Source organism: Macaca nemestrina, chromosome 14, assembly GCF_043159975.1.
Source record: "Macaca nemestrina isolate mMacNem1 chromosome 14, mMacNem.hap1, whole genome shotgun sequence".
NCBI lineage: Eukaryota > Metazoa > Chordata > Mammalia > Primates > Cercopithecidae > Macaca > Macaca nemestrina.
The window spans coordinates 65,759,619-65,775,630 of NC_092138.1; the positions used below are offsets into that span (position 1 = coordinate 65,759,619).

The 16,012-nt window shown below is 41.8% G+C and overlaps 1 protein-coding gene across 7 annotated transcripts in view; it reads right to left on the minus strand.

Annotated features, from left to right (window-relative positions):
• The window catches only part of LOC105485770 (ring finger protein 38), a 142,039-nt gene that overhangs the window by 71,651 nt on the left and 54,376 nt on the right, over positions 1–16,012 (minus strand). For all 7 annotated transcript variants that reach the window (XM_011748256.3, XM_071078003.1, XM_011748260.3 and 4 more), the window contains exon 2: positions 11,752–11,822. In XM_011748256.3, coding sequence (XP_011746558.1) covers positions 11,752–11,768 — 17 coding nt within the window. In that variant the 5' untranslated portion in view covers positions 11,769–11,822. The remainder of the gene's footprint in view (positions 1–11,751; positions 11,823–16,012) is intronic.

A 16,012-nucleotide genomic window follows, 5' to 3' on the forward strand; every position in this document is an offset into this window, starting at 1 on the left:
AGCCAGTTACAAAAAGACAAATAATGTATGATTCTACTTGTATGAGGTACATACAGCAGCCAAATTCAGAGACACAGAAAGTAGAAAGGTGGTCTTTTAAAAACATATTATGCCACTCCTTTGCATAAAACCCTCCAGTGGCTTCTCGAAAAAGCAGAATAAAATCTAGACCACTTTCCCTGGCTTACAAAGAACTACATGGGCTGGCCCATGCTCACCTCCCCAACCTCATCTCATATCATTCCCACTCCGCATCCACCGTGCTTGCAAATATCAGCCTTTTGTTTCCCTCATCTTTCCGGCTTTAGGGATTTTGCACTAGCTGTATTATTTCCCTGAAACGTTCTTTCCATGACCCTGATTTTCACCTGAATTGTTAGTTGAAGGTCATCTTCAGCACCTAATAGAGAGCAGCTAACTACCCAATTACTTGCACAACATAAATCTTGAAATGATCATGTGATATGGTTTGGATATTTGTCCCCTACAAATCTCATGTTGTATTGTAATCCCCAATGTTGGAGATGGGACTTCGTGGGAGGTATCTGAATCTTGCGGGTGGATCCCTAATGAATGGCTTAGCACCATCCGCTTGGTGAAGAGCGAGTTCTTGCTTTGGTACTCCATGAAAGACCTGGTTGTTTAGAAGAGCATGGCACTGGCTGGGTTCAATGGCTCATGCCTGTAATCCCAGCACTTTGGGAGGCCAAAGTGGGTGAATCACCTGAGGTAAGGAGTTTGAGACCAGCCTGACCAACATGGTGAAACGCCATCTCTACTAAAAATACCAAATTAGCCGGGCGTGGTGGCACATGCCTATAGTCCCAGCTATTAGGGAGGCTGAGGCAGGAGAATCGCTGAACCCAGGAGGCAGAGGTTGCAGTGAGCCAAGATCAAGCCATTGCACTCCAGCCTGGACAACAAGAGTGAAAGTCCATCGCAAAAAAAAAAAAAAAAAAAAAAAAAAAAAAAAAACCTGGGCATTGTGGCAGGTGCCTGTAATCCCAGCTATTAGGCAGGCTGAGGCAGGGGACTCACTTGAACCTGGGGGACGAAGGTTGCAGTGAGCCGAGAACGCGCCATTGCACTCCAGCCTGGGCAACAGAGCAAGGCTCCATCTCAATTAAAAAAAAAAAAAAAAGCATGGCATCTTCCCACAACTCTCTTTCCCTCTTCCTGAGGCCTCACCAGAAACCGATGCAGCACCATGCTTTGTGTAAAGTCTGCAGAACTGCAAGCCAATTAAACTTTTCTTTATAAATTTCCCCACCTCAGGTATTTCTTTATAGCAACACAAGAACAGACTAACATAATCATGCTCAGTGAGAGAAGCCAGACACAAAAGGCTACATTTTGAGATCCTATTTTATGAAATGTACAGAATAGGCAAATTCACATACAGAAATATCAGTGGTTGCTGGGAGCAGGAGGCAAGAAATGTGAAGCATGGGATATGTTTCTGTTTGTTTGTGTCACCTATGATTTCTTTCAGCAGTGTTTTCTAGTTTTCCTTGTAGAGGTCTTTCAAGCTCTTAGGTCTATTGCTAATTTTTTTTTTTTTTTTTTTTTTTTTGCAGCTATTGTAAAAGCAGTTGAGTTCTTGATTTGATTCTCACTTGGTCACTGTTGGTGTATAGTTCAGGTTCCTTGTTTCTTTGTTGACTTTCTGTCTTGATGACCTGTCTAGTGCTATCAGTGGAGTACTAAAGTCCCCCACTATTATTGTGCTGCTCTTTATCTCATTTCACAGGTCTAGTAGCAATTGTTTTGTAAATTTGGGAGCTCCAGTGTTAAATGCAAATATATTTAGGATTATGATATTTTCCTGTTGGACTAATCCTTTTATCATTATATAATGTCCCTCCTTGTCTTTGTTAACTGTTGTTGCTTTAAAGTCTGTTTTGTCTGATATAAGGATAGCTACTCCTGTTCAGTTTTCATGTCCATTTGCATGGAATATCTTTTTTCACTCTTTTACCTTAAGTTTATATGAGTCCTTATGTATTAGGTGAGTCTCTTGAAGACAGCAGACACTTGGTGAATTCTTTTTTTTTTTTTTTTTTTTTGAGACGGAGTCTTGCTCTGTCGCCCAGGCTGGAGTGCAGTGGCCAGATCTCAGCTCACTGCAAGCTCTGCCTCCCGGGTTCATGCCATTCTCCTGCCTCAGCCTCCCGAGTAGCTGGGACTACAGGCGCCCGCCACCTCGCCCGGCTAGTTTTTTGTATATTTTTTAGTAGAGATGGGGTTTCACCGTGTTAGCCAGGATGGTCTTGATCTCCTGACCTCGTGATCCGCCCATCTCGGCCTCCCAAAGTGCTGGGATTACAGGCTTGAGCCACCGAGCCCGGCCACTTGGTGAATTCTTACCCATTCTGCGACTCTGTATTCTTTGCAGAGCATTTAGGCCATTTACGTTCAATGTTAGTATTGAGATGTGAGCTACTAATCTATTCATCATTTTCGCTGTTGCCTGAATATCTTGTTATTTTTTTCCCCTTGTGTTATTGTTTTATAGGCCCCGTGAGATTTATGCTTTAAGGAGGTTCTATTTTGGTGTACTTTGAAGTTTTGTTTCAAGATTTAGAACTCCTGCCGGGCATGGTGGCTCGCCCCTGTAATCCCAGCACTTTGGGAGGCTGAGGTGGGTGGATCACCTGAGACTGGGAGTTCAAGACCAGCCTGACCAACACGGAGAAACCCTGTCTCTACTAAAAATACAAAAAATTTGCTGGGCGTGGTGGCGCATGCCTGTAATCCCAGATACTTGGGAGGCTGAGGCAGGAGAATCACTAGAACCTAGTAGGTGGAGGTTGCGGTGAGCCAGGATTGCACCATTGCACTCCAGCCTGGGCAACAAGAGTGAAACTCTGTCTCAAAAAAAAAAAAAAAAAAAAAGATTTAGAACTCCTTTTAGCAGTTCTTGTAGTGCTGGCTTGGTGGTGTCAAATTCTCTCAGCATTTGTTTGTCTGAATAAGACTTTACCTTTCCTTCATTTATGAAGCTTAGTTTCACTGGATACAAAATTCGTGGCTGATAATTGTTTTGTTTAAGGAGGCTAAACATAGGACCCCAATCCCTTCTATCTTGCAGGGTTTCTGCTGAAAAATGTGCTGTTAATCTGACAGATTTTCCTTTATAGGTTATCTGATGCTTTTCCCTAATAGTTCTTAAGGTTCTTTTCTTCATCTTTATTTTAGTTAGCCTGATGACTGTGTGCCTAGGTGATAATCTTTTTGCAATGAATTTCTCAGGAGTTATTTGAACTTCTCGTATTTGGATGTATAGATCTCTAGCAAGGCCAGGGAAGTTTTCCTCAATCGTTCCCTCAAATAAGTTTTCCAAACTTTTAGATTTCCCTTCTTCCTCAGCAACACCAATTATTCTTAGGCTTCATCGTTTAACATAACCTCAGACTTCTTGGAGGCTTTATTCAGTTTATTCATTTTTGTCACACTGGGTTAATTAAAAAGGCCTATCTTTGACCCCTCAAGTTCTTTCTTCTACTTGTTCAATTCTATTGAAATTTTCCAGTGTATTTTGCATTTCTCTAAGTGTGTCTTTCATTTCCTGAAGTTGTGATTGTATTTTATTGATTCTATTTCTCTAGAGATTTTTTGGTCCATACCTTTTTTTTAAATGTCAGAGGAAATGTCTGGGGGTAAATGGCTGTTGTTCAGATTCTTTTGTCCCATGGGGTGATCCCTTGACATGGTGCTCTCCTCCTTCCCCTAGGGATGAGGTTCCTGAGAGCCAGACTACAGTGATTGTTACTGCTCTTCTGCATCTAGCCATCTAGTGGAGCTACCTGGGTCCACACTGGTAATGGGGAGTGTCTCCAAAGAGTCCTGTAATGTGATCAGTATCCAGGTCTCTCAGCTTTACCATCAGTATCTGCTCTGGTGAAGGTAGCAGGGGAATGAAGTGGACTCTGTGAGGGTCCTTGGTAGTTTTGTTTAGTGCAGGGACTGGTTTTCTCAAATGCTGGTTGCACTGGCAGTGAAGCTGTAACGTGGACAGACTCAGAACCTCTGGTTAGCTAGGATGTTACAGGCAGTAGAATTTGCTATTATTTTCTCCTTTCTTGGTGCAGAGTTGTTCTTTTATGAGTTGCTGTAATGGCTTCAGTTGGTTGGTCTCCAGCCAGAAGGTAGCACTTTCAATACAACATCGACTGCCTGCGTAGTATGGGGGGATACAAGTTTGCCCTAAGGTCACCTGGGTAAGTATTCTGATTTCTCAGGTGATGGGCGGTGCCACAGAGCTCCCAAGATACTATGTGTTTTGTTTTAGGCTATCAGGGCGGATAAAGACCATCAGGTAAGCTACAGGTTAGGCATATCTGAGACTCTCCTTGGGCAGGGCTTGCTGTGGCCACGTGGGTCGGTGGGGGGGGGGGGGTGTCATTCTTAGGCCAATAAAATTGTGTTCCCTGGGGGATTATGGTTGACTCTGCTGCTTCAAACAGATCACCAGGGAGTTGGGGGGAAGCTGGCGGTGACAGGTCTCACTGAACTCCTGCACAACCAGCAAGGCCGGTCTCACTCCCATCATGGCCCAACAGCACCCTTATATCCAGGCAGCCTTAGAGCAAGGCTGAGATCTTGCCCCAGGCTACAAAAGCCTCTGCTGAGAAAGCAGGAAAGGATTTCAGGTCTCGCCCCTACCTGCCTGCCCCAACTTCTGTGCCAGTATCTGCACTTTCGGTTTGCCCACTCCCAAATATTGCCCAGGAAAATTTGCATTCAGTCAAAATTATTACAAAGCTAGGCTGTAAATTTTCTCTCCATGGTCCTTCCCCAATTCTAATGGCAGCCTTCCCCAAGGACCCCTGGTAAGATAAAAGTCAGATATGGCTTCCCTGGGGACTAGAAGTATCTACAGAGCTCTTTCTTGCCGCTGCCTCGATTTTTTTTTTTTTTTTTAGACAGAGTCACACTCTGTGGCCCAGGCTGGAGTGCAGTGGCATGATCTCAGCTCACTGCAGCCTCCACCTCCTGGGTTAAAGCGATTCTCCTGCCTCGGTTCCCTAAGTAACTGGGATTACAGGCATGTGCCACATGCCCAGCTAATTTCTGTATTTTTAGTAGAGACAGGATTTCGCCACATTAGCCAGGCTGGTCTCGAACTCCTGACCACAGGTGATCCACCCACCTTGGCCTCCCAAGATGCTGGGATTACAGGTACGAGCCACTGCGCCTGGCCTTGCATCAACTTTTATATTTCATTTGGCTCTCTAAATTCGTATCAGCTCTAGGTAAGGTTAAATCCTTCTCCCATGATCTGGATTTTCAGGTTCCCCAGTGAGGATGTGTGTTCAGAGGCAGACTTTCCTTCCCCCTCTTGCACTTTGGGCACTCACAGCTTTTTGGCTGTCTCATGGAATTTGCAGCGACAACCTGCTTATTTCGAAGGGTCTGTGAATAATTTCGTCTTTACTGTTATGTTCTTGCAGTAGTTCTTGAAGCAAAAGTTCACGATGTGAGTCTCCACACACTGTTTTGTCCATCCGAGTAGAAGCTGCAAGTTAATCCTGCCCTCTTTTGATTTAAAATTACACATCTTACTTGAATTCTAACAGTAGGTTAACGTTTATTTTTTATATTTGAACTATTTATCTAAAAATACCAATAATTCTATAGATTAACAATACTTTCATCACTTTTTTTGGTTTTGGAGACAGAGTCTCACTCTGTCACCCAGGCAGGAGTGCAGTGTCTCGGTTCAATACAACCTCCGCCTCTGGGTTCAAGAGATTCTCCTGCCTCAACCTTCCAAGTAGTTGGGATTACAGCCGTGTACCACACCACACTCAGCTAATTTTCGCTAGAGACAGGGTTTTACCATATTGGCCAGGCTGGTCTTGAACTCCTGGCCTCCAGTGATCCGCCTGCCTTGGCCTCCCAAACTGCTGGGATTCCAAGCATGAACCACCACACCCGGCCACTTCCAGCACTTTTTAAATGAAACACTGCTAAACTTTTACAAATCTAGTTCCTATCTTAAGCTAGAGAATCTTTATCAAGGTACAATCAAGAAACTTGATTTTACAAGGATGAAAAACATTTCATACAAATATGGTGAGAAAAAAATCTGTTAATACTGAAATTCCAATTGTTATTTCTCAGGAGAGAAACTGCATAGAGTGCTGTGTTTGTTTTTACAATCAATATGTAAATCATTTTTTTTTTTTGGAGACAGGGTCTCACTCCATCACCCAGGCTGGAGTGCATGCAGTGGCTTGATCTCCATGCAACCTCAAGTAATCCTCCCACCTCAGCCTCCTGAGTAGCTAGGTATGTACCACTAGGCCCAGCTAATTTTGTATTTTTTGTACACACAGGGTTTTGCTATGTTGTCCAGACTGGTCAGCTGGTCTCAAACTCTTGAGGTTGAGTGATCCACTCACTTCGGCCTCCCAGAGTGCTGGGGTTACAGGCATGAGCCACTGCGCCTGGCCAACAATCAATATGTAATTTTTAAAAAATAAAGAGGTCAGGCATGATGACTCAAGCCTGTAATCCCAGCACTTTAGAAGACCAAAGCAGGTGGATCATCTGAGGCCAGGAGTTGAAGACCAGCCTGGCCAGCATGGTGAAACCCCGTCTCTACTAAAAAAAAATACAGGCAGGGTACAGTGGCTCATGCCTGTAATCCCAGCACTTTGGGAGGCCGAGGCAGAGGCCGATCACTGGAGGTCAGGAGTTCATGACCAGCCTGGTCAACCTGGTGAAACCATATCTATTCTAAAAATACAAAAACTTGCCAGATGTGGTGGTGTGCACCTGTAATCCCAGCTACTCGGGAGGCTAAGGCTGGAGAATTGCTTGAACCCAGGAGGTGGAGGTTGCAGTGAGCCAAGATCACACCACTGCATTCCAGCCTGGGCAATGGAGCAAGACTCCATTTCAAAAATAAATAAATAAATACTAAAAAATAAAAAGATAAGAAAAAGGAAGTACACAGTCACGGAAGAAAAACTGGTACGTCTTGAGCAAAAATCTGAAAATCTGAAATCTGAAATGCTAGAAAATCCAAAACTTCTGAGTACAGATTTCACACTCAAAGGAAGTACTCAATGGAACATTTTGAAGTTTCAGATTTGGGATGCTCAACCAGTATATAAAGCAAATATATAAAACCTGAAAAAAATCAAAAATCCCAAACACTTCTGGTCCCAAGCATTTTAGATAAGCGATACTGAACCTGTTAGTACATTTTCCATCTTCCCTGAAGATGGTATGCATGGGATTACCTATACACAAGCTAGATGGGTGCTTTTTTCCAAGACAAATGAACGAAGCCTACTATAAGGAATTCTTGTCAAGAAAGACTCCTGCTTAGAATCACACATAAGCAGTTTAGGAAGGACTCTCCTATTTTCGTTTCTCAAATGGCCATCCTCCTGGCAATGTATCAAGAACTCTGAAAACGTATATAATTGAGGCTACAAGTTAATTTACCTCAACTGAGGGAATAGTCTTATCAAATTCTTCAATATTTTATCTCATTCTTGGGTCAGATCTAATCCCCCAGCTCAAGCTCGTTCTCACTGTGAAAATGTGACTATTTTCAAACTGACAGTAGCTGAGTTAATTTCAGTATCTAAGTGAAACATGACTACAGGCGGTGCGCGCCTGTATTCCCAGCTACTTAGGGAGGTTGAGGTGGGAGAATCCCTTGAACGTGGGGGCAGAAGTCGCAGTGAGCAGAAATTGCGCCACTGTATCCCAGCCTGGGCGACAAAGTGAGACCCTGTCACAAACAAACAAACAAAAAACTCACATAGAATTCTGAGCCTGACACAGGGTAGGGATGACTTGGAAGAGGATCCTGGAGTAACAAATAGTCATGAATCAGAATAAAGGCCTGGGGGCAAGAGAGAAACTACAGGCAAAGACTGTTGCCAATGGTTCAGTTCCACTGTGACTCTCTGAGGCCTTCTCCACTTGCAGATCTATTTCTCCAAGCATGTCACAGTTGAATGGGTAAAGTTAAAATAGGAATAGGTTTCTTCAAACAGCAGAGTACAGACTCAAGCAAGGCAGCTTGGGATGGAATCCCAGTGTACTGCTATGTGATCTTGGGTAAATATTTAATCCTCACTGATAAAACTGGAATAAAGCAGTCCCTACTTCAAAGGGTGTTATGACTACCTGGTTAAGAGCAACCTTCTTCCAGTACTTCTATGCCCCCTTTCCTGCTTTCTTATTCTTCACAACACAAGTAATCGGTTAACAATATCTTTATTACCTTGCCTATTGCTCTATATGTAGTAGCTACTCAAATATAAATGTTTGCTACCTAGAAATTATGGAATATGGCCCTGTGAACGAATGTAAAAATAATGCTGGAGGGCTTGTGTAAATTGCTATGCCCAATATAAATTAATGAGAATTTGTAACTCACAGGATTTAATAATTCACATCAGAGCTGCAGTTTCTTCCAGCACTATAAACTATAAACAGATACATATCAAGAGAGAAACTTTAAGCTGGAGGACAACAGATCAAGCGAAAAAACTGGGGATTGGCCACCACCTCCAAGGCTGTAGAGAGGATGTCCAACAAATACATTGGCCCTCACACTCCTTGCATGAACTGTGGTTCCATCCCCAGTCATACACAGATTACTTAAAAATGAGAAAACTTTTAAGAAAAATCAACTTTTCTTCCCCAATCTGAGAAACACACCATGCCTGAAAGGTAAGCAAAGACAAGCAAAGAATCAACACGTTTTGACAATGTGCTCAGAATACCTAAGCAAATATTTTATATGACTTGCATTTGATATAGAAGATCTAGTCTAGCCCTAGCACTGTGGGTTCACTGAACAAGTAATTTCTCCCATGGTGGTCACAGCTCCCAAGTTTATTTTTTTAAAAGCAGGTTGGGGCTAGGCGTGGTGGCTCACGCCTGTAATACTAGCACTTTGGGAGGCCAAGGAGGCAGATCACCTGAGGTTGGGAATTTGAGACCAGCCTGACCAACATGGAGAAACCTCGTCTCTACTAAAAATACAAAATTAGCTGGGCGTGGTGGCAGATGCCTGTAATCCCAGTTACTTGGGAGGCTGAGGCTGGAGAATCGCTTGAACCCGGGAGGCGGAGGTTGCAGCGAGCCAAGATCGACCATTGCACTCCAGCCTGGGCAACAAGAGTGAAACTCTGTCTGAAAAATAAAAAAATAAAATAAAATAAAAATAAAAAGCAGGTTGGTATAAACATACTCTATGATCCCTTTAATTCTGAGTGAGACTATGTAAGGAAGTGGGGAAGGGAGAGAGAGTGAGTGTGCAGAGGGCAACAGTTTCATCTTAGTTTTTGCAAAACCAATACCCACATGTCATAGAAAGACATCAGGGGGATGTTGTAAATGTAGGGATCTGATTTTTAAATATGCTATCCACCCAGTCCCCTCCCCAGAATAACACCTGATGATCCTGTTGAAAGCTATAATCTGGCTGGGCACGGTAGCTCACGCCTGTAATCCAAACACTCTGGGAGGCCGAGTTGGATGGATCACTTGGGGCCAGGAGTTCGAGACCAGCCTGGCCAACGTGGTGAAACCCCATTTCCACAAAAATACAAAAATTAGCCGGGCGTGGTGATGAACACCTGTAGTCCCAGCTACAGGTGGCAGAGGCTCAACAATCACTTGAACCAGGAGGCAGACACTGCAGTGAGCTGAGATCTTTCCACTGCACTCCAGCCTGGCAACAGAGAGAGACTCTGTCTCAAAATAATAAATAAACAAACAAACAAACATAAAAATACAAAAAATTAGCTGGGCGCTGTGGCACACACCTGCAATCTCAGCTACTCAGGAGGCTGAGAATCGTTTGAACCTGGGAGGCAGAGGTTGCCGTAAGCCAAGATTGTGCACTGCACTCCAGCCTGAGCAACGAAGGGAGATTCAGTCTCCCCATCCCCCCCACAAAAAAAGAAAAAAAAAGGCTGTAATCTGTAACTTTTCTTTTATCCACTTCACTTATAAAATGCTAATACTAGAATCTTTACCTGTTTTGTTTCTGACTGTATTCCCTAAATGCCTAGACACAGAGGTACCAATCAATAAGTATTACTTGCTGACTGAATGAGTTGAATAAATGCTAAATACATAGTCAAGAGACCCTAATCCATTTTCTCCATTTCCATTTAGGAAACAATCAATATATACATGGTAGATAGGAAGAAAGGAGAGATAGTTCTTTAATCTGCTGATCTCCTATTCCTTAATAATATTCCTTAAATTCTTTTCCCTTTTTTCCCCCATATTTCCAGAAAAATCTCCTGTCTTAAAAGCACAAAATCAGCTATAGAAAGATTAATAAATTAGAAAACAAAAACAGTTTAAGGGGCGACAGGAAGTAGCTGGCAAAGACAGACAAAAAGCTTATCTTTAGAATCTAAGGTCTGGAGACAACCCGGAGGGCAGTCTGGCTCCTATACTATAAACGAACAAATGGACAGTAGCATAACACACTTAGCAGAAGAAAAAAAATTTAACCCAAAAGCACCTTCATAATTATGATGCACAATCACTTGTAACATTAGTAACCTAAAATGATTTTGCTTTCTCCCTCTATCATCACTCTTAACTTCAAATGCTCATTTCTAAAATCTGCAGTATACAAAATTTTCTGTAGCCACCTATATATTCTAGAAGTCTCTTTCAGTGGCTTGCCTTTGAAATAAGTTAAAAACGAAACTCATGCCTCTTGATTGGTACAATAATAAAGGAGACTGGAATGCTATGGCTACCACTCCCTGTAAAGAGAGTGAAATCAGTCTGAGCAAAGCTCACAAAGACAAAGAGACCAACAAACAGAACAAAGAAACCATTTGGAAAATCCCAATGATCAACCAACTTCTTGATCCAGCTCCAACACAATAGGAGAGGAGGATCTTGATCAAAACAGCAGAGAAAAAGACTGCTTAGATTGGTCTGCACTGGAAACTACCAAAGGAGTGACAGATTCCTGCATATAACACACAGGAAATGGGAGGGAAGCCACTGGAAACTGGTGATGAAAAAGACTAAATTTAAGTCCATCCAGATCGGCAGCCAGATGTTCCCAAGGCCCAGCCCACAGAAATATTTACTGCAAGGGCTGGGCCATCAAGGGTACTGATCAGGTTTCTTTAGAGATAAAAAGAACAAAAGCAAAAAGCACAATGAAACCACCACCAATAGTTTGGACATAATTTAAAATATACATGTATCAGGCCCAAAGTAGACTTCTTGTGTATGAACCAGATCGATTCAATTGACAATCCCCAATATTTAAATTGGCCTTTGTAAACAGAGCCAAAAAAAAATTTTGAAAGTAAAGTATAAGAAGAAAACATAATTCAATGCAATTAACGCCAAAAGTGGACCAAAAGGTAATGTCCAAGATATCTCCAACATGAGTTGCTGAGATAGCTATCAACCTTTGAAACACATGTTCATATATTAAGATAATCTATTCAGGCTGTGCAGAAGAGGAAGCACCATGATGGGGACAGAGGCATAGGTAGGAAAGTGGAGTGTTGATCAAAAGCCCAACCCACCTCAGGTTGAGGAATTAGCCCTAGGTTTTCTGGAGGAGTCAATAATTTGACACACAAACCACCAAGGCCCTCAGCATCTCAACAATGTGTCCCCACAAATCACACTCTTCTTGCCCTAGGCCCAGAGTTATGCAAGAGAATCCAGCAATGTAAGGTTGGCATGCATTTTCACCATGGCAGACATCAACACGAACCTCACCTTGTCACTGTCATCATGACAAATGTGGTCGTGATGGATGGACTGGCACTGAAAAGAAGCACCAACACTACCTACAAGAAAAAGGGAGGAAAGGTTAAGATGCAGTAATTCCTTACATTTAAACTGCTTTACCAATTAAAAATGCTTTTACATCCATGATCCCATCTAATAAAATACTCATAAGTAGACACTGTGGGGATTATTGTTCATGCATTTTAACAGAGGAAAACAAACCAGAGAGGCTGACCCACACAAAGCGGCAGTCAGAGAGTGGCAGATCTAAAACGACAACTCCATTATTCAAACCGCTAACTCCCCCTCTTTCCACTAGACCGAGTGGTCTGCTTTCAACGTAAGATTAACTACATAAACACAAGCTTTCAATAAGGCAAACTCTCATTTATGAGGAAAAATATTATATTCCTTTTCAGACTACACACTTCGAGAAAAAATTGGTCCTATAAATTCTAAACATATAAGAAACAATCTAATCTGCAATCACGTAACACTTTAAATGTTTTTATTACTTTAAATGTATACATTTTTAATATATCCATTTGTAAACTTAAAACTTTAAATGTTTTTATTACTTTAAATGTACACATTTTTAATATATCCATTTGTAAACTTAAAAAACTACCTTCCAGTAACAACTGCTCTTTAATAATAGTTAACTTTCTAACCAATAAAAACACAAACTATTCAATAAGTGATTGAACAACAGATTACCCATTTTTAAAAGTTTTGGTTTGTACTTCGTACCATAAACAAAATGGTGAGTCGAAGATCTATGTAATGTAAAAAATGAGGGCAGTTTTAGACAAAAATGTTAAGTTTTTAAAATAATCTTGGAGGCCAGGCACAGTGGCTCAGGCCTGTAATCCCAGCACTTTGGGAGGCCAGGGCGGGTGGATCACCTGAGGTTAGGAATTGAAGACCAAGCTGACCAACATGGTGAAACCCTGTCTCTACTAAAAATACAAAAATTAGCCACACATGGTGGCGCACCCCTGTAATCCCAGCTACTAGGGAGGCTGAGGCAGGAGAATCACTTAAACCCAGGAGACAAGAGGTTGCAGTGAGCCAAGATCGTGCCACTGCACTCCAGCCTGCATGAGTGAGACCCTGTTTCAAAAAAAGAAAATGAAAATAATCTTGGAGTAAGAAAAACCTTCCGAAAGAAGATACTAAACATGAAGTCATAAATAAAGCACGCACATGACTGTGGACCAAAGGTTAACAAAACCCCTCCTGAGTAGCTGGGATTACAGGCACACGCCACCATGCCCAACTAATTTTTGTATTTTTAGTAGAGACGGGGTTTCGCCATGTTGGTCGGGCTGGTCTTGAACTCCTGACCTCGTAATCTGCCCACCTCGGCCTCCCAAAATGCTGGGATTACCGGCATCAGCCACCATGCCCAGCCTCAGACAGTACATTTTAAGATATTATTAATGTTGGGAAGAAGTAACATGAGGCTAAAGACTGCAAGTGAGGATCACATGCTTATTTACTATTACAGTAAGAGCTTACTGATACTTCTAGATATGTGGAGCAGAAAATTCTATTTCAGAATCGGATTTGTTTTGTCTTGTTTTAAATAACCTTAGTGAGACACAATTCACATACTATACAATTATCTATTATTTAAAGTATACAATTAAATTTTTTTTAGAATATTCACAAATTTGTACAACCATCATCACAATTTTAGGACATTTTCACCACCCCAAAAAGAAACCTCAAGACCGTTTATCTCTTCCCTGAGCCACTGACAACCACTACTCCAACTTCTGCATATTTGCCTATTCTGGACATTTCACATAAACAGAATCATAAAACTAATGTGGTCTTTGTAATCAGGTTCATTCACCTACCATAATGTTTGCAAGGTTCATCCACATTGAACCACATACCAATTCATTCCTTTCTATGGCTAAATAATATTCCAGTATATGGATATACCACATTTTGTTTCACTTTGGGAATATTATGACTAATGCTGTTTTGACATCCATTTATAAGTTTTTATGTGACCGTTTATTTTCATTTCTCTTCTTGGGTCATTTGATTTTCCATTCAACCTTTTGAGGAACTGCCAAACTGTTTTCCAAACTGACTGCATCATTTACAATTCCACTAGCAATGTATTACAGTTCCTCTAGCATTTTTTGAGTAGAATGAACTTTGGAGTCAGACTTCAATACAATTCAGGAATTTACAGACTATGTGAACTTAGGGCAAGTCACTTAACAAATCATATGCCTTCCTCATCTGTAAATGAGAATGATATTATCTACTTATATATAGGTAATTCATAGAGCTGTTCTGAGAGATATTAAAGTTAGATGTATGAAAAAGCTCACAGCACAGTGCCTGGCACACAGCAATTCGAGAAAGGGTACTACAATTAACACTTCTATTCACATCAAGGCTCTGATTTGCCTGTGAGACCTTTTTTATATATATAAATTCAATTTCCCCTGCTGAGACTGAGCCTTGGTCATCTTTATGATCTCCATAGAGGCTATAACGTAACACAATGGTATCTGTGTATCAAAATACATCTAAACATAGAAAAGGTACAGTAAAAATACAGTATTATAATCTCAGGGGATCAGTCATATATGTAGTCCCTCTTAGACAAAAACATCATTATGCGGCACATGACCACACTTTTGTTTACTGGTTTACTATAAAGGTTAAAGACGAACAGCCAAATGAAAGAGGTACATGGGGTAAGATATGGAGGAAAGGGGAATGGGCAGAGCTTCCATGTCCTTTTTAGGCATACCATCCTCCCAGCACCTCAACATCTTCACCAACCCAGAAGCTCTCCAAACTCTATTATTTAAGATTCTTATGGAGATTCCCTTAGGTAGGCATGACTGATAAAAATCACTGGCCATTGGTAACCGAACTCAATCTCCAGCCCCTCTCCTCTCTCTGGAGGGACGCAGGGTTGAAAGTTCCAACACTCAAATCGCATGAAGGGTTCCTTTGACAACCACCAGCCCTCATCCAGAAACTATCAAGGGGCCCACCAAGAATCACTTCATTAGCAGAAACTCAGGTATAGCTGAAAGAAGTTTATTATGAATAAGACGCTTCTCTAACCCTAATCACTCAGGAAATTCCTAGGGTTTTAGGACCTCTGAGCCAGGAATTGGGGATGAAGAACAAATATATATGTTTTATTATATCACATTATCACAGTGGTCCACTCCCTCGGTTGTGAGAGAAATAATCTAATTTACTGGGTATTCTCCCATGGCTTAATATTAATCTGGGTATTAACTTTCTTTTTTTTTTTTTTTTTTTGAGATGGAGTCTCACTCTATTGCACAGGCTGGAGTGCAATGGCATGATCTCGGCTCACTGAAACCTCTGCCTCCCAGGTTCAAGTGATTCTCCTGCCTCAGCCTCCCAAGCAGCTGGGATTACAGGGGTGTGCCACTACGCCTGGCTAATTTTTGTATTTTTGTATTTTTAGTTTCACCATGTTGGCCAAGCTGGTCTCGAACACCAGACCTCGAGATCCACCTGCCTCGGCCTCGCAAAGTGCTGGGATTACAGGCGTAAGTCACCGCGCCCAGGTGAGTATTAACTTTCTTATCCACTCATAACTTCCCATTTTACAAGGGACAAGGGTAAAATTCAAAGAAATACTACTGGCCAGGTGCGGTGGCTCATGCCTGTAATCCCAGCACTTTGGGAGGCAGAGGTGGGCAAGCGGGCGGATCTCGAGGTCAAGAGATAGAGACCATCCTGGCCAACATGGTGAAACCCCGTCTCTACTAAAAATACAAAAATTAGCTGGGCGTGGTGGCATGCGCCTGCAGTACACCTACTCGGGAGGGTGAGGCAGGAGAATCACTTGAACCCGGGAGGCAGAGACTGCAGTGAGCCAAGATCTAGCCTGGTGACATAGCGAGACTCTCAAAAAACAAACAAACAAAACAAAACAAAAAAACAAATAAATACTATTTCAGCCATTCAGGAGAAAATGCCAGCTACATACATGGTAAGCATGAGTCATCACTATTAATTACTATTTATTATAACTATTATTATTTTCACTATTACCATTTATGATAACTAAACATAATACACTTATTTTACAACTTAGTACCTATAGGAGTTCAAATCTTTAGGCTAAAACACTTGAAATCTCTAATATCTTCCTAAATATTAAATAAGATGAGAAGGTAAATTGCTGCTGTGATTTCTACTATAGAGAAAAGACGGCCGGGCGCGGTGG